The sequence below is a fragment of the Marmota marmota genome, unplaced genomic scaffold (genome assembly GCF_001458135.2).
Source record: "Marmota marmota marmota unplaced genomic scaffold, marMar, whole genome shotgun sequence".
Lineage (NCBI taxonomy): Eukaryota > Metazoa > Chordata > Mammalia > Rodentia > Sciuridae > Marmota > Marmota marmota.
This window is the reverse complement of record NW_026000256.1, coordinates 473,790-491,063: the sequence shown is the minus strand read 5'-3', so window position 1 is coordinate 491,063 and position 17,274 is coordinate 473,790. Positions and strand designations below refer to the sequence as shown.

Sequence of the window (17,274 nt, the reverse complement as noted above, 5' to 3'; positions counted from 1 at the left end):
CCACTGTGGAATGCATGACCTCCCTTCCAGCTCCAGGGCTGGCTACCTGGCTTTCCTGTTTCTGCCAACATTTGTTAGGTGCCCACTGTGGGCCAGCACTGACCTGTCTACCTTGGGGAACAAACAGCCCACAGCCACTGCCCAGGGGCTGGAAGGCAACAGAAGGAGCCTGTGGCCTTAAAGCTGCATCCTGAGAGACCAAGAGGAATTTGGTCCCCAGAAGTATCCAGGGCAGTACAGAGCACATCTATGGCTGAGGCCTGCAGACAAAATGTGCTGGAGACCTCCACATGCTGGCCATGCTTTAGCATGGCTAGGAGCTGGGGGGATAAGAGGCTTTGGTGGCTGAGGGGCCCTGCCTGGAATCTGTGGGTGCCAGTGTAGGGTTCCAGTGAGGCTGACAAGCACTTTTGCTTTTAGAAAATGCACTGGATGCTTCTAGAAAAGAATAGAAGGGCTAGACTGGAGGTAGGAGGCAAGTTTGGGACTGCTGGGGCTGTCCGCAAATGAAGTGGAGGGGGCTGGGCAGTGACAGTGCTTATTCGAGATGAGAGACGTTTGGTCCAGTGTCCTGTCAGGAAAGAACTGATATGGGCAAGACAGGCATAGATGGAAGGGGCAGCTTTCTTGTGGGCCCTGGGGAGGTTAGGAAGGGAATGGGGAGGGCAGAGCCCTCCTGGAAGGCCTAATAACTTCTTTCCCCTTGGGTAGCACTCACAGCTATGGGGCCATGGGGGTACCAGCCCAAGGAGCATGAAGTTGACTCTTGCAGCCACTGCTGGGGATTGGACTTTTTTTTTTAAAGACATATTTCTGTTTTATTTCCAGATTCTCCAGTAAGCAAATAAATACAGTTGGAGAATGGGTAGGGATTGCTATAAATTAGAAATAAGCCCTGTGGTGAGGCAATGGGCACTCAACACCACCCAAGTTCTGCGGGCCCTCCTCAGTCAATGGCTCGGTTCAGGGACCATAAGGTACTGTGGTGATGTGTTCTCTAAGCTCACAGGTCAGTCACTTTGTTTTCCACCAGAGCAGCAACCTGCTGCAGGCGGCAGGCTAGCTGCATCTTCTGGCCCACAGGGTCCTCCTCCAAGGCACTGATGATCTGCCAGGGCAGAGGAGGGTATCCACCTGAGGCCCCACCCCTGTGATCATTGACCCGGGGCTGCCTAGGAGTTCAAGAAACACTGCTGGGGCCTCCCGGGAAATCCAGAGGAAAGTCAAGCCCATGACTCAACCTGGGCCCTTCCAGCCAAGGCTGGCATCCCTTCCTTCCCTCTGCCTGGATTAAGCCGCCCCCAGGGACATTCTGTGAGCCTCTGTCTTGGCTTCACTTCATTCCAGGTACCTGCCTCCTCCCCTCCATAGTGTTCTGGGCCTCACCTGGTCATGATACCTGTGGATGTGGTTGTAGAGTTCCTGCAGAGCCTCCAGACAGTGGGAAACAGAGGTGTAGTTCTGGGGACAGCATGTAGCGGGCAGTGAGGCCTCAGCCCTGGTCTCAAGCCCCAAGGCTCTCCCCTTGCTCAGCCAATGAATCCCCCAAGATATGGAGGGCAGTGCCCCTGGGCCATGTCTCACCCCAGAAAGCTCAGCCAGAGCAGAGTTCATCTCCTGGTAGCTCACCGGAGGGCTCTGGCGAATGTCTGCGTAGTATCTGGAGAAGCGCACAGAGTTAGGGGCGGGCACCCTCCAGGGCCTCCCCCCAGCCGTAACGGCTTCGACACTTACTTCTCCACCATCTGCTTATAGCGAGGGATCTCCCGGGCATAGAGCAGTTTGTTCACTGGGGAATCCTTTTCAAGACAGAGGAAGGGCTAGGAGTGAGCAGGCGTGGGGACCCAACAGCACCCCTGCCTCTGGACAGGGCTCACTGCTCCATTCCACCCGGCTCAGGCTCTGCACAGGGCACCATGGCTTCCCCCACAGGGTTTTCCTCTCCAGTCCCTGCCAGCTGGCGCTGGCTACTGCAACCTCACCCGGCCCACTTTATGCTCCGAGAGGGTACAGGAGTCGATGAAAGTCTGTGCAATGACGGCCAGGATGGCATCCACGTTGTCCGACACCCGCACGTCAAAGAGCAGTTGTGGGTTCTTCAAGGCATTCACCCAGAACCGCAGCAGGAGGCTGGGGACACAGGCCAGGTGTGGGGATGAGACCGGGTCACTGTGGCCTCCTCCTCCATGCACTGCAGCCCACCCTTTCCATGCAGATGTCACTGGAGCCATCCATGCAGGCAACCAGGGACCCCAGCCTTGCTCTTCTCTAGGAGCTGTCCTCATGGCCCAGGTGACCTTCCTGTGAGTCCATGCTGGGGGGTGAGGGGTTGTTGAAAATCAGGCTGGGTTCCTGTCTTGAACCTGCTGTCCTGTTCTGGGAATGTCCTTGTTCCTCTGGGATTCAATGGATCAGTAGCAATAAGTAGGGGGTCGACAGGAAAGGCACCTGTTTGTCTTCCAGATGTGCAGGGTCTCTGGGTCCTCAATGTCATGCTTTTCTGCCAGCTCATCCAGGAAGTCAAACAGGTACTTGACAGCAATGGGCACAGGCCGGTTCACGCTGAGAATGGCTTGGAAGGTGTCATCCACAAACTTCTGCAGTGTACCCTGTAAGCAGGACAAGAGGGCCCTTCTGCCTTTCTAGGACCATTCCTGCTCCCAAGCCTCCCCTATGGCCTGGCTCCCCTGGCTACACCAACCTTCATGGACAGCAGGCGGGTGAGGTAGATTTCTGGGATGGCCTTGGCCCGGGCCCGTTCCCGTTCCCGTTCCCGGAGGCTGCTACGCCGGGCCTTGGCCCCTTCTGGCTCCTCGGTGGCCTTCACTAGGTGCCAGAGGCGCACCCCGCCATCGTCACCATCCTCCAGCATGGGAATGTCTAAGGGCATGGGAACCTGGCCTCAGTCCCATGCCCCTTCCCCCATCCTGCACTAGTGGCCTGGGAGGTGCCGTGTGCTCCCTGCTCAGCCTGACACCTCACGGCTCTAGAACTTCCAGGCCTTGGCTCAACCTGGAGCTTTGGCTTGCCTGCTGAGCAGGTGGGGCAGGCAACCCAGGCAAGGGAGCTGACACGACCAGGACTCCTTCCTGCCCAGCTTTGGGCTCTGTGAACCTAGCCTAGTGTGGACTCCAGTCCCCTGGTGCTTCTGGGGCAGATAGGTGTGTCTGGGCCTGAGGAACTCACCTTCTCCTGAGGGGCAATTCTGAGCCAGGCTCTGGGAAACAGCGCCACCATTGTGCAGCTGAGGGATGAGCCCCACTGTTGCTCCATCTGGGACCTGGTGGGGAACAGGGAAGCAGAGTTTGGTCCCTTTACTGCCATCTGATTCCTAAGGCAGGGACCTGTCCCCTACTCCCAACCAACTTGCCCTGTCCCTGCCCACCCAGCACCTTGTAGTGCTGTAGAGTATTGAGTCTCTTCCAGTGGTTCTGAGTCACTGAGGTCAAGTCCTCGTCTGACAGGGTTAGGTGACCAGCCAGGCCTGAGCGCCACTCTGGGGAGACCCAGGGAAGCCCATCAGCCCACAACATGTTTCCCATCTGTAGTAAGGCAGAGCTGAGTGGCTATATGTGGTGGAGGCAGTAGGGATGGGGGAGGTGGGGCTGTCTCTCTCACCAAGGTCTAGGGCATGCACTGAGGGCCTCTGGGAAAAGGGGGTGCCTTTGTAGACTTGGTCCAACACCTTCTCCTTGACTTGGGTGATGGTGTCTGTGTCAAGCACCCGGGCTGGCAAACGCTGCATCTCGCTGCTCCCTACTGCGGCGCCAGCCCCAGGGCCCACAAGCACCATCAGTGTCAAGGGCCGGAATTCCACATCCTCCCGCAACAGGTGGCTGTCATTCAGGGTCCGTTTTGCCTTGCCTGTCACAGCATCCACAGGGCCCTTGTCCACCTGGTACTGGATGGCGCGGAAGAGCATGTACAGGGGCTCACCAGCCACTTCCTGCAACCATCAAGGTGGACCAGCATTGGCCACAGGACCAGGATGCTCAGTGATGCCCAGCAGAGGGCATAGCAGGAATGAAAGGGGCCATCAGCACCCCAGAACAAGGATAGATGGACAGGTGGCTGCACTGGGGACCCCAGCCCTTTTCGCCTCTGCCTCTAATCTGGCCCTGGAAGGGGTTTGAGTCTTCCCCTTTCCAGAACTCCCTCTGGCTGGGCCTCACAGTAGGCCCACAGGACAGGGAGATAACTCTCATGACCCTCATTTGATGGCCCATCCTGAGTCCTGCACAAGGCCCCTGGGGAAAGTTAGGCACTGGTCAGAGAGGCTATAGGAAGGCAGCATCCCCCAAGAGCTGGGGGGCAGGAGAGTGCCATCAGGGCTGGGGGCAGGCTGCACAGTGACCCTCACCCTCAGGAAGGTATAGAGACAGATGGACAGCCAGTTGGTGAGCAGCTTCTCCACCATGGTCTCTGTCCTGTGGGGAGAAAGCCCCAGGTCTCCTATGAGAATGTCCTTCAACTCCTCTTCTAAATCCCTCCTGGCTCCACCACCCCAGGGCAGAGCCTGCCCAGGGTGGGGACAGATCACTAGTGAGCCCCTGTCCCTGCCACTATGCCCAGGTCAAGACCAACCTGCGTAGCATGAGCTTGGGGTTCTTGTGTACATAATGAGCCGCCAGGTCACCAAGCAGAGTCCTCATGATGTCGGTCAAGTACTCAAGCTTGCCATGCAGCACCAGGGACAGGAGCGAAGCTACGTGGCAGCGGTCCCTCTGGGAGAAGCCAGGCTGCTCCTCCAGGGTGTGGATGAGCTACGCAGGAAGCTGGTGTTCACTCTGGGAAGCCCCATGCATTCCTCCGCTTCTATGCTCACACCCCTCTCCCAGCCTGGCCTGGCCTGTCCCCAGCCCCACCTCTTTGCCCATAGAGGCCTTCTTCCCTGCCTGCCCCCAAGCACCCAAGAGGCCCTCACTGTGAGGAGGAAGAGTTTGCTGTTGAGCAGGTTGGAGAGCTGCGTGAGGCCCTGGCGAACAGTGGCACGGCGGCCTTCTTCCTCAAGCCCCTCGAGTTCTGGAAGCAGTGGGCAGCCACCATGGCCAGGAAAGAAGGCGCGCTCAGCGAATGTGTGGTAGTCCAGGAAGGGGATCCCACTGGCCTCAAGGTCGCTGCTGAGGTCTGTCATCTCAGTCATCAGGTCTGTAGGCCAAGAGCCACCAAGATGTGGGCTCAGGCCCAGTGGGCCCTCTGCCCCCCCTTCCCTGCCCCCACACACCTGTGAACTCCTTGCGGCACTGGTCACCCACACCTGTCTCCAGGTTCTCCAGCTGCACCAGCACCTTCTGGTAGTCCCGCAGGGCCTGCTTGCTCTTGTGCCTGCAGCCAAGGGCCACGTGTCAACCACAGCCCTAGGCCAGGATAGCCATCTACCCAGGTCCTGCCACGGGGCATCCTTGCCAGCAATGAAGAGGGAAGTTTGTGCAGGTTTGTACAGGGGGAGAGCCCTCCTCACCTGTACATGAGGGTGAGGAGGAGCACAGCGGCGATCAGCACGGCAGCACCCATGCCCAGGCCCACCTGGGCCTCCACAGGGAAGGTAGACATGGTGGGCTCCGCTTCATACTGGACGGGGCCCAGGGCCAGGCGCACGTTGCCCATCTGTACCTGAGGGTGTGGGGGCAGTGCTCCTAAGCACGGGTCTGCAGCCTGCAGCCCACCTGCCTGGGGCGCATACTCACCACAAACTGCGGCAGGGCACTGGAGCTGTTGGTGGGCTGAGGGGCGTGTGGGGGTGGCTCACAGTACAGGTGGGTGAGCGTGAGCGTCTTCACCAGGCACTCACCATCGCCAATGTGCACACGTACCTCCTCTTTGCTGATTCCCAGGTTGAGGCCCTCGCCCTGGGACACATGCCAGGAACTTGAGCTGGTTGCTTGTACTGGGGGCCCTGAGCGCCCTGGGAATGCACAGCTGGGAGACGCTCACCTCCACATCCAGGATGTGACCCGGCTTGAGGCGATAGGGGCGGGCGAGTCCCTCACGGCTGAGCGGGGCCAGGCGGGGGTTGGGCTGGTACAGAAAGCTCTGGCCTCCACTGGCACTAGCAAAGTCCACCTGCACATTGTCCAGGGTGAAGAATACCCGCTTTGGGTGGGCCCCATCTGGTACAGCAGGGCTACGGCACAGGAGGAGGCCGGACGAGTTGACAGAGCAGATGGTGGAACACTGCGCGGCAGTTAGGACCAGGAACACAGGAGGGTCAGTTAGGGTTCCCTTTTTCATTCCTATAGACATACTATTTGGCCCTGCCCCCCCAGCCCCCAAGCAGGCCTGGGGACAGCCCTGTCACCAGCTGGTGTGGAGGGGCTCACCTGTAGCAAGCCTCCCCCAAGCTGGATACAAGTCTGGGGTTCTGCAGCAGGGGCTTCACAGCTCCTCCTTGGGTTCAGGTCCTGGGGCTGAGCCCCCAAAGCCTTTACCTCTGCTTCGGCCTCCAGCCACACGGACAGCAGGGGCTGCCACACCACGTCCAGGCCTGTGCCCCGGACATGGATCAGCCGCCCGCCCCTGGGCCAAGATGGAAGTCAGAAGGGTGGGAGGTTGGTGGGTAGCCCTGCACAGCCCCAGCTCCCCAGCTCCCCTCTGGATCAGTCCACGGGCTGCTCCGTGGGCTGGCCAGGCTCCTCACCCCCGGAAGCTGATACTGGGCTCTGCTGCCACAAGCTGGGGATTGGCAGTGTAGCGGAAGGGGCTGCTGAGTAGTTTGCGCTCAGCATGGCCAAAGACCACAAGGACCATTGCTTCTCCTGGTGTGGCCTGGGGCATGGTGCGGCACACGATGGTCTTAGGACACACCGGCTCCTGGCTGCAGGGAGTGCAGGAGGAATTGTTATCTTGGGCTCTCACTGTTACCTTTCATCCCCAGCCCTGACCCAGCTCCCAGTGATAGGCCCACTTTGCCTCGCATAACAAGGGTAGAGACCACCGAGGCAAAAATAGTACTGCTTCTCTTAGAATTTGATGGTGGCCTTGAATCCACTGCCCCCACTCTATAGGAGGGGACACCCACAGGGCATATCCCCACTTGGCAGCAGCCAGGCCTGGGCTAGGAGGCAAGCAACCTCTAGACCTGGTGGGCAGCAGGGTAGATACTTACATGGGACAGGGTTGGCCACCCACAAAGGCAGTGATGTTGCCTCCTGTCTGGAGGTGCTGCCCATGGATGGTGAGCTGGGTGCCCCCTGCTTGAGGGCCCCACCGGGGACTCAGGCTCAGCAGGACAGGATCCTGGGGAACAGAGCAGACTGCAGTAGGCATGGCAGTCTGGCCTGGTGCTTCCTTACCTGGTGCCCATCCCTGAGGTCCTAGGGCTTTGTGGTACAGGCCCAATTCTTGGTTTCTCAAGTGTCAGGGGCTACAGCTAACCATGCCCTCCTTTCATAAGCACAGTTCTGGCTTCTGTAGCTCCTCATTTTCCAGCTTTCCTTCAATCTGCTGCTGCCCCAAGTCTCTCTTCACCATCAGTATTTCCCCTTGGGACTAACTTGCATCCTGAGTTAAACCTCAAGATCCAATTGCCTTCTTGAGGTGCTTTGTGTGCCAAGCATAACTCCTGGTCCTGACCCACCCCTGCCTCCTACTGTTAGCATTCTGGGATACCTGACCCAGAAATGCCCTCCTAGATGCCCAGCGTTCAGGCTAGCACCTGAAGGTGTCCCCACACTCCTCTGTCCTGTGCTCCTGCAGGGAGCCAGGCCCACAAGTTCTGAAAGCTCTGTGCCAACTCTGGCCCAGCTGCCCACCACATTTGCTCCTGAAGCCCAGTGCCCTCCTGGACAGCTGCCAATGGCTATGTCCTTGCTCTCTTGCCACAGTCCCCAGCTTCCTCTCCACTGAGATCATGTACTTTCCCTTCTGAACACACAGCAGTGCTTCTTGCGACCCTTGAATCCAGTTTGATGTCCCCACCTAGCTGTCTGGCCGCCCTTCCCACTGTCCTACATTACACCACCCTGAGGTAGACACTGACCTGGTAGGTGAAGTGCTGGATTGAGATGCCTGGTGGCCGACTCTTAATGGCCACTTGGACCGGCCCAGTGGTGCCATTAGGGGCAGGAGATGTCACACACACAATCCTGATGAGCAAGGTCCAGTAGTGCCTCAGGGCCCCCCGCGGAGCCTTGGGCAACTGCCAGCCACCTCCTGGAGCCCCCTCCTGCTCACTCTCCCTCACCCACTTGCTTTCCTTTTGTACACATACCCAGGACCCCCATTTCTTGATGGCAAGCCTCCCTTCTCTCTGGGTGGCTGGTTTCTGAAGGCCTACCCTGGACGGCCTCCCCACCCACTTCTGCCTGCCAGGCGCCTCACCGGGTAGAGGTACGGTAGAGAGCGGGGTCGGGGCTGCAGGGCTGGCCGGCCACACTCACAGCATCTTGCACATCAGCAAAGGCCCGACCCAGGTTGGAGCCCAGAATGGTGAGGGCCAAGCCACCCTCTGGGGGGCCAGTCAGAGGCTCAATCTATATCAGGGAAGGATGGCAGATGGGGCACTCCAATCTCACAGCTCACTCTGCAGCAGGGGTGCCCAGCCAACCAGCTGGACTGTGGCTAGGCCCGGCTGTTAGATTGGGGGCCTGAGGCAGTCAGTCTGAACTGAGGGGAGGTAGGACAGTGAGGGGCAGGGGAGAAGTGGGAGACTGGGCCATGGAGGAGGGCGGTGAGCAAGGGCCATGATGGAGAATGGCTCACCATATAAATGCTGGGCATGGGACACAGCAGCTCCACAGCTCCTGGTGGGCACAGGGGCCCATAACGACAGGTAGGCTGACCATCACCACACCACAGGCAGCCCAGGCTCCCGTTGGCTGCCTGGCAGTGGCTACAGTCAGGGTGGCCCACAGCACAGTCATACAGGATCACTAGGAAAGGCCAGGCATGCGCTGAGGTAGCACTGTTGTGCTGCATCCCCCGCCCCCTCCTGCCCTGCTACCCCCGAGCTCACCATGAAGAGCATGGGCATTGTCCAGCCGCTGGACCTCGCCCCTAGTGACGTAGATCGGCACTGGGAGCTCTCGCTGGGACATGGAGGGGTGGAACTGTGGGTGGAGTGCAGGGTCAGAGTTGACCCCCACTTGGGGCAACGCCACCTCCCACCTCCCCTAGGGTACTCCCTAGAATGGGTGAGCCTGTTCCCTGCCTTTCCCACCAGGGTGCTCAGGGACAGACTACAAGCACTATGTTCCTGCCACATGCTCAGGGCCTGGCACAGAACAGACTGTCATGAGTGACAACAGGATGAAGAAGGACTCGGGAAACCGGGGGGTGGGCAAGAGGGCTACAGAAGGTGCCCAGCAATAGGTGAGGCTGGGGGGAGCCACCCACCTGCTGGGCCTGGCAGTGAATGAGGCCGGTGTCTGCAGCTGTCTCCTCCAGGGAGGCCGGCAGCTTCTGCAATGCTCCAGGCAACTCCAGCCAGCAGTGGTAGGCGGCAGACAGGCCCTAGGGGGCATGCTGTCAGCCCCCTGGACAGTGTCAAAACCCCCCATAGTCTCCAGCCCCTGCCCACCTGACAACTTACTCGGAAATACTGAAGGTTCTGCACGTGCAGGGCCAAATGGCTCTCCCAGCCCACAGGTACCAAGTGGGGACCTGCCAGCCCCACCACCTGGGGGCAAGCCTCCGGTCCATGCCCCTGGATGTCCATCTGGGGAAAGAAGAACCCTCAGCCCTTCAGAGCTGCAGGAGCCCACCCCTGGGCAGCTCTGCCTCTGTTTGCAGTGCCCGCAGGGGTGGTCATAGGGGGCTGAGTATATGAAGGGAGTCCTGGTCGGGTACACCCACCTCCTGGGCACTGTAGACTGTCCTCTCACCCTCTGGGCACTGTTCCCCGTGTACACAGTGGCTGCTTTGGGGGCACCAGTGGCACCGCCAAAGGCTGCTCACACAGGCATGACACCTGCAGGGACAGGGGTCTGCTCAGGCTGGGTGCCATCTCAGGGTGCCACCCCTACCCAGCAGGAGCCAGGCCAAGGAACTCACGGGGCAGCCACCTCCAAGGCCTGGACAGCACTGCAGTCGTAGAAGGAGAAGTTGGTGGCAGCCACGGCCACATCTTCAAACATCAGGGCCAGGGGCAAGGTGATGTGGTCTAGAGGGATAGTGGTGGTAGAGCAGGGCACATGGCTCCTGTCCCCTTCAGTTCCCACAGGTCCCCTACCCAGGGGCCCCCTTACCTGTGCCTGGAGGGTTAAGAGGCACCTGGTCTTGGGGAGGGGTGACACAGGCCACATGGGGCCCTTCCACATGAGCCAAGCTATCGTAGTCCCCAAAAGCACAGTGGAAATATTCATCCACAGCCAGGGTGGGCAGCCGGGGGACAGACAATGTGACCTGGAACACATGAGAGGGAAACAGGGCAATGCAGCTGGGCAAGGGGAGGGTGGTAAGCAGGTAAGATACGCTCTTGAGGGCAGGAACAGAGGCTGCTGGGAGGCAGCCAGGGGCACCCCCTACACACAGGCAGTGGCAGTCGGTGGGAACTTTACCTGGCCCTGCTCCTGGCGTGAGTGGTGGGCTGGCAGCAGGCTCTGGATGTGGAGGCAGCGACTGTCCTCCTCGTAGCTCCATAGCCACTGGTTCGGCTGGGCTGCCCGCCTGCACTGGCTCTTTCGGGTGCACCTGCCGGGCAGGGGCCCATCATCTCATTGTGTGGGTTTCAGGCTCCCTGGGGGATTGGGAGGCTGGCCCAGCTGGAGCATTGTGAGCAGGGGTAGTGAGGGGACAGTGCTGAGAGGAGTGGGCCAACCTTGGAGGTTTCACAGCCAAGGCGCGGGCTTTAGCTTTTTTTGGGGAGTGGGGATTGAACTCAGGGGTGCTTAACCACTAAGCCACATCCCCCACTTTTTTTTTAAATTTAGAGACAGGGGTCTCACTGAGTTGCTTTGTGCCTTACTTTTGCTGAGGCAGGCTTTGAACTCACAATCTTCCTGCCTCAGCCTCCTGAGCGGCTGGGATTAGAGGCATGTGCACCACCACACCTGACAAGCTTTGGCTCTTGACTGTGAGAGAGGGACCTGCTACTGGGTTGCTGTGTGGAGCTTTGGCTGGGGGGGGGGGACTTGAAGTGGGTCAGGGGACACCATCAGCTGGGCAGGGGTCCTGGGAGTGGTGGCAGATGCCTGGAACCAGGGTGGGGCTGCTAGAAGTGAGAAGTGGATAGGTTAGGCAATGTCAGGCAGCCGATGCCATGGAGATTCATAGCTTGGTGGGATGGGGCAGGGTTGAGGAGCTCAGCAACAGCCAGGGTTGGTACTTGAGCAAGTACGGCTGGACTCTTGGCACACCTAGAGCTGCTCTGCTTGTACATGTTGGTACAAGCCAGGGCACATGACCACACTCACCTGCCCTGTAGGATGCACCAGCCACATAGTGGGTCCCGGGCCTGGAGGCAGCTGGTGCAATTGGGGAACTGAGGGCAGGCTGCCACGGGTACCTTGTTAACCTAGATGAGCAGCGAGGGAGAAAAATGGTGGTTGTGGAGATATGGGCCATGTGGACCTGGTCCCAGATCTTGGGACAGTCCTCACCTGTTGGGCAGTCAGGACATAGAGGTGGCCACCATTGCTGTCCACCAGCAGGTCTGGGCTGATGGGTGAGCCAGGAGGCCCCACTTGCTGGGAGTGATACACTTGGCCTTGGGAGCTGTTGAGAAAGACCTGGGCAGGGGCACAAAGATAGGGCTGAGCCATCAGCTCTCCAGATGGCCATATGTTCACTGTTCGGGGTACATGCTCTCCTCCGAGCAGGGACTCCATTTCAGGAACATAAAGTCTCAGAGGTGGAGGGTTCTGGAGGTTTCCCTGAGCCATTGGCAGAAGAGGCTCCCGGACAGGCCATAAGGCTGGACCCAGCCTGGCAGTGTGTGGGCTGCACTAGGGCACCCCCCTTGGTCAGGCTCTCACCTTATGTAGCTGGCCTTGGGTGTCCCCCAGGAAGGCTATCATATGCCCATCTGCCTGGAGGGCTGCTATAGCGCTGATGGGATGTCCAAGCTGTAGCAGAGGCTGCGCCTCCAGGGGCTGGCGGCCAGCAATGGGGCTGGGGGTATGCTCATCGCCACAGGGGTATGACTCAGGGGAGTCCTAGACAAGTAAGGAGTGGAAATCAGCTCCAAGGAGAGGCCCAGAAAGACAGTCAGCATATGATGCCCAGGCAGCCAGTGTGGGGAGCTGGGAGAGACCTGGGGACAGAGTGACCAGGGCTGGGGGGCTGGAAGGCTGGGTCACCAAGCCCAATGACATGACAAGCTTGCCCCACAGAGCCACGCCCCTCCCTCTGTTGACATCCCCTCGCCAAGAGGTCAGCCAGCTGCTTCTCACTGGAGACACCTGGCCCCATGTCATGGAAGGAGGGCTGCCTGGTAGACAAGCAAGCAAGGTGCAGAGGAAGAAGGCAGGACATTCTGTCAGAATTTGGGGCCAGGTCCCGGCCACTCACAGCAGGCAGGGTGACACAGCGGGATGTGACACCATACTCCACGGTGGCTTCCTCCATGCCGCTGGGTCCTCGACCACCTGCCGTATAGCAAAGTCGCCGGGCCTGCTCCATGCTCCCATCCAGCTCAGCCAGGGGAAAGGCACACAAGGCCGCCTGGGCCCCCCTTGAGCCTGTGGCAAATGCCCCTAACAAGGTGCCCGGGGCGAGGAAGGCAGCCTGAATGAGGCCCTGGCCCCGGCAGGCAAGGGGCACTTCCACGTAGGAGTAAAGGTTGGCATCCCCCAGGCAGATGCGGGCCACATAGGAGCGGTACTCGGCCTGGGCTCGGGCCCCACGGCGGCGGAAGATGAAGTAGGCAGAGTGGGTGTCAGCAAAGGCCCCCACGTAGCTGTTGTTGTAGTCAGAAAAGTCACCCACCACCAGGCGGCCCAGGCCCTCACTGGAGAAGGGCTGTGGCCCAGCCAGCTGGCGTACTGTCAGGGGTGGCACCCCGGCCGACAGTTTGCCTGCCAGGCCTCTAGCCACCAGCAGAAGGTCCCGGCCTGGCAAGGGCACCACCAGGCCCACTGTGGCCACTCCTGGAGTGTTGGCAGCCACAAATTGCCCATCACCGGGGTCCTCAGCCTGGTACAGCACCTCGGTCACATCCCCAAGGCGCCGCTTCTCACATACACCCTGCCTCACCTGCCCACAGGCCACCAACTCCTGGGCCCTGCTGCTCACCAACAAGAGCTGGTTGGCATTATCAGTAAGCCGGGCCTGCGGACACTCAGCCGGGTCACGGAAAGGCACGCAGTCAGGACTGTCGATGACAGGGCCCGTGACGGCCACAGCCTCAAGCTGCAGTTCTAGGCTGAGCTGGAAGAGGCGGTTCACTGCGCCCACATAGAGCGAGCCCTGGCCAGGTGCCAGTGCCAGGTGGTTGAAGGTGGTGTTGGGTGCAGAGAAGTGATGGGCCCCTGTCAAGGGCAGTGGTGTTGGGGACAGTAGCAGCAGCAGGAGATGGAGGTAGTAGGAAGGCCAGGCAGCCATTCCAGGAACCTGGGGGAGAGCAAGGCGATGTGAGAGCTGGTGGGAGGGAGTCCCCGATACCCCACTCCCCAACAGGCAAAAGCCAGGGCAGAAGGAGCAGGAGGAGATGAGGCAGAGATGGGACCAGAGAGGAAGGCAGGGTGGAGACTAGAGAAGAGAGGTTCACAGCCTGGGAGCACCCAGAAGGCAGAAAGGGACAAGAGGGAAAGGCGGAGAAGGGAGAGGAGAAAGAAAGAGAGAAAGAGGGGGCACAGAGAAAGGAGCCAGAGAGAGGACAGAAAGAGGGACAAAGAAAGTGTCCAAGAGCTGGAGAAAAAGACTGGGGCGGGGGCGGGGGCACATGCATGCACGTGCACATGCGCACAGGCAAGGGAAGAATTCTTTCGTCTTCTACTTTATATTCATCTACACTGTAGACTGGGGGCACATCCTGAGAAGCCACAAGAGCATGACCAGAGGGACTCTGAGTGACAGAGGGTGGAGAGGAAAAGAGGGGAGGAGCATGAGAGAAGGAAGACGGGTGGAAGCCACATAGCAGGGTGACCCTGCACCAGCCATCCAGACAAGAGAGTTGGCACAGGGACAAGAGCAGTGTCAGCACATGACCAGGGGAGATACCCATGGTACAAGGAATAGGGAGTCCCTCACTAGCTGGGAGAGAGTGAGCCAGGAAAGATGGAGGAAGCCAGGCAGCCACCTGCTAAAACATGGCCAGACACGGCCCACCTGCCCCATGCCAGAGCTGTACCACAGAGGACGTTAGACCACCTCAGGGTAGTCAGAGTAGGGGTAAAGGAAAAGCTTCAAGCCATCTGGGAAGGTGCAGGGTCACCAGGGGCAGGAAGAGGCAACACAGGATGGAGGGCTGGATGGAGGCCTGCCCCTGCAGTCAGGGTCTTTGCAGCCTGACACCAGAAGGGTCCTCAGTGTGGGAGTGTTGATGAGGAAGACAGCCCCAGTGAGAAGGTGAGGCAGAAAGACAGCTGGACTGAAGGGGTGGAGGGAGATGGAGGGGAGCCTTACCCAAGGTACCTCAGAGTGTGCCTGGAAGGGACCTTGAGTCTGAGCCCCTGAGGGCAAGGGTGGTGCCCCAACACTCCAAAGGAGGCACCGGAGTGAAGCTCATGCCCACGAGCTGTTGGCAGCAGCCAGTGCCCAGCAGCCTCCAGCAGACCAGCCACGCCAAGCAGACCCCTGGGAAGGGGCCAGGAGCTGCCAGTAGGCCCTGAATTGAACTGGGGTCTGCATGGCTGGACATGTGGGCACATGCCAGCCAGGAGCCACCCAATGCCACTCAGGCCTAGGGTCAAGCCTCAGGAAGGCCCTGGAGTCCCTTATCTCAGGAATACAGGCGGAAAGGGACAGACATTTCCTTTAGATCCTGGGTGTGTCTGCGGTAATGTCTGGTGTGTGGAGGAGACACAGGACATTAGAGTCCCACGCCGAAGCTTCCCTGTGTCCTGACCCTGGCCTGGGCTATTTTACCTCACCCTGCCCCTTCAGGGACATCTTTGGGGATGTGGGGCCCAGGTACTTACCACCAGCAAGGAGTGAAGCAGTGAGGTCTCCTGAGCAGCGTGCCACATCTCTTCAGTTCAGCTGCCCTGGGGCATTGATGATGGGCACAAGATGGATGTGGAGGGCATTGTCCTGAGTGGGAGGGAGACAGTTGAGGCTCAGCCCCATTCATGCCGGCCCTGGGGAAGGAAGGGGGCGGGGGATGGGGGGGAACAAGGGCCTGGCGACCGGGCTCCACCACAGCTGGCAGCTTTGTCAATAGTGGCCGAGCTAAGGCAGCCCTGCCTCCACCCCAACAATGCCTCCTCTGTCCAGAGGGCCAGGCCAGGGACCCACTATGTGGTGCTTTTACCCCCACCCGGGCTGTTCTGGCCAGGGGGCTCCCTACCACTCCCCGCCTCCAGGGAGACACCCCCTTGAATCTGGGGACAAAGGGACAGGGTTTTCCTCCAGCCAGTCCTCCCCATCTGACCCACAACTTTTCTGCCAGCCCAGGGTGCCCCACCTTGAGTTCCCCTGGATCCCTGTGAAGGGCATGAGGTGGACTTCAGAGCCCCCATGACAGAGTCAGAGGCACTGAACCCCTGTAAATGCCAGTCTTGGCCTCAGTAGCCTTGGTGCCTGGCTGAAGTGCCAGTCTGGGTCCTCAATGCCTGCCTTTGTTCAGGCTGGGGGCAGAGGAGACGCTGACAAAGGCATCCCATGCAGAGGACCTTCTCCCCCTCCCCCACTCAGCCCTGCCCCAGAGGCCTGGCAAAGTCGTGCCAGGTACAGCATGGTGGGGAGTACCAGTAGAGGATGCTGCATAAGAGGAGGCTGATGCAAAAAGGACCCACAGGAGGGGGCTGAGGCCCTCTGCCACAGGGAGCCAACCCTGACCTTCAGACAGGCAGTTGGCTGCTGACTGCTCACTCCCCTCCAGGGAATCATCCTCTATGCATGGGGTGGGGAAGGGAGAGACAGCTGGCTCCCCTGTCACCCCAGAAGGGCACTCCAGGGCCATTAGTCTCACTGCCCATGGTGCAGGGCAGGTGCGCTCTGACTGGGGTCCCTGCCTCCTTCATAAGGCACAGCACAGTAAGTGGCAGCAGCTTGCTGCCACCTGGCTCAACCGGTTGGGTGGCTGTGGGGGCAGGGAGCCAGGAAGGCACCTTTCTTACCCTGCGCTGTGCCCTGGGTTGGCGCCAGCTTTCCCACTTGGGGTCAACAGCGTTGGTCCCCCACCTCCTAGCTCCAGCACCCTACATATCCTCAGGCATCAGAAGGTGTCTTTGCTGGCTGGGCTACTGCTTAAAGGCCTTTGTCTGACCCCAGCTAGCCAGCCCTACACACTCTGGCTTCTCCCAGCCTTAGCATATCTCAAGGTGGTGTCCCTCAGCCCAGAGCCCCCTGTACCCCACACCCACCCACACCAGCCACATTCTTCCCTACCTGTATAAGCCACCGGCAGGCTGAGGAGCAGCTGGCAGTAGCAGGAGTGTGTCCTAGCAGAGTCCCAGCCTCCCTCCCCACAATGCAATCACACCCAGCATAACTCGTCCTGGCGGGCCCTGCCAGGCAGCCCAGCCTCTCCCTGCCCGCCCCTTTGCCTGATGGCACAGGGCAGGGCACTGCTACCCTTTGCTGGCCTCCACAGGTGCAGAGAAGGGGCCTGCTGCAGGCACCAGGCTGGAGCAGGCGAGAACAGGGGTGCTCTCCTACTGAGTCATATCCTCAGCCCTTTTTTGAATTTTTATCTTTAAACTTAGGTCTTGCTAAGACAGGGTCTTGCTAAATTGCCCAGGCTGCCTTGAACTTGTGATCTTCCTGCTTCAGCCTCCTGAGTTCTTGGGATTACAGGCTTCAGCCACCATATCTGGCTTTCCTTCTTAATTTGTGGGCATTCTTTCCATATTCTAGATACCAATCCTTGAGCTGTATGTCCTGCTTCAGCCTCTTGAGCTGTCGAGATTACAGGCTTTAATTCATTTAGAAGGAATATGTTTGTACATGGTGAGAGGTAGGCATGTAGCTTCATCTTTTCTCAAAGGGACAATTGTCCCACTTTGGAGTCACTTCTTTTTCTTCTCCTTTTCCTCCTCCTTGCTTGTCCTCTCTCCTTTTGTTGCTCTTCCTCATCTCTCAAAATCATCTTGTTTATTCTAGGCTTTTTAGAATGTTTTTGTTTCATTTTTTGGTTTTGTTTTGTTTTTGTACTGGGGATCAAACCCAGAGCATTCTATCACTGAGCTACACCCCCAGTCTTTTTATTTACTTTCATTTCAAGACAGGCCACCA

The 17,274-nt window shown here is 59.2% G+C and overlaps 1 protein-coding gene across 1 annotated transcript; it reads right to left on the bottom strand.

The window, feature by feature from the left end:
• Positions 1 to 967: 967 nt before the first annotated feature.
• On the bottom strand, positions 968 to 16,615 carry Plxnb3 (plexin B3). The gene is made up of 36 exons (XM_048796772.1): positions 16,429 to 16,615; positions 15,018 to 15,129; positions 12,448 to 13,488; positions 11,913 to 12,092; positions 11,538 to 11,666; positions 11,352 to 11,452; positions 10,497 to 10,629; positions 10,185 to 10,341; positions 9,991 to 10,099; positions 9,793 to 9,907; positions 9,530 to 9,655; positions 9,334 to 9,450; positions 8,954 to 9,047; positions 8,701 to 8,870; positions 8,320 to 8,471; positions 7,979 to 8,084; positions 7,106 to 7,236; positions 6,638 to 6,814; positions 6,321 to 6,516; positions 5,935 to 6,174; positions 5,688 to 5,849; positions 5,462 to 5,613; positions 5,225 to 5,325; positions 4,925 to 5,148; positions 4,585 to 4,763; positions 4,361 to 4,427; positions 3,619 to 3,946; positions 3,393 to 3,496; positions 3,187 to 3,280; positions 2,702 to 2,880; positions 2,449 to 2,609; positions 1,983 to 2,130; positions 1,735 to 1,799; positions 1,585 to 1,660; positions 1,387 to 1,461; positions 968 to 1,108 (listed from the first exon to the last, which is right to left on the bottom strand). The coding sequence occupies exons 2-36, from the start codon at positions 15,063 to 15,065 to the stop codon at positions 1,004 to 1,006; spliced, it is 5,742 nt and encodes a 1,913-aa protein (XP_048652729.1). The 5' UTR covers positions 15,066 to 15,129; positions 16,429 to 16,615; the 3' UTR covers positions 968 to 1,003.
• Positions 16,616 to 17,274: the final 659 nt, after the last annotated feature.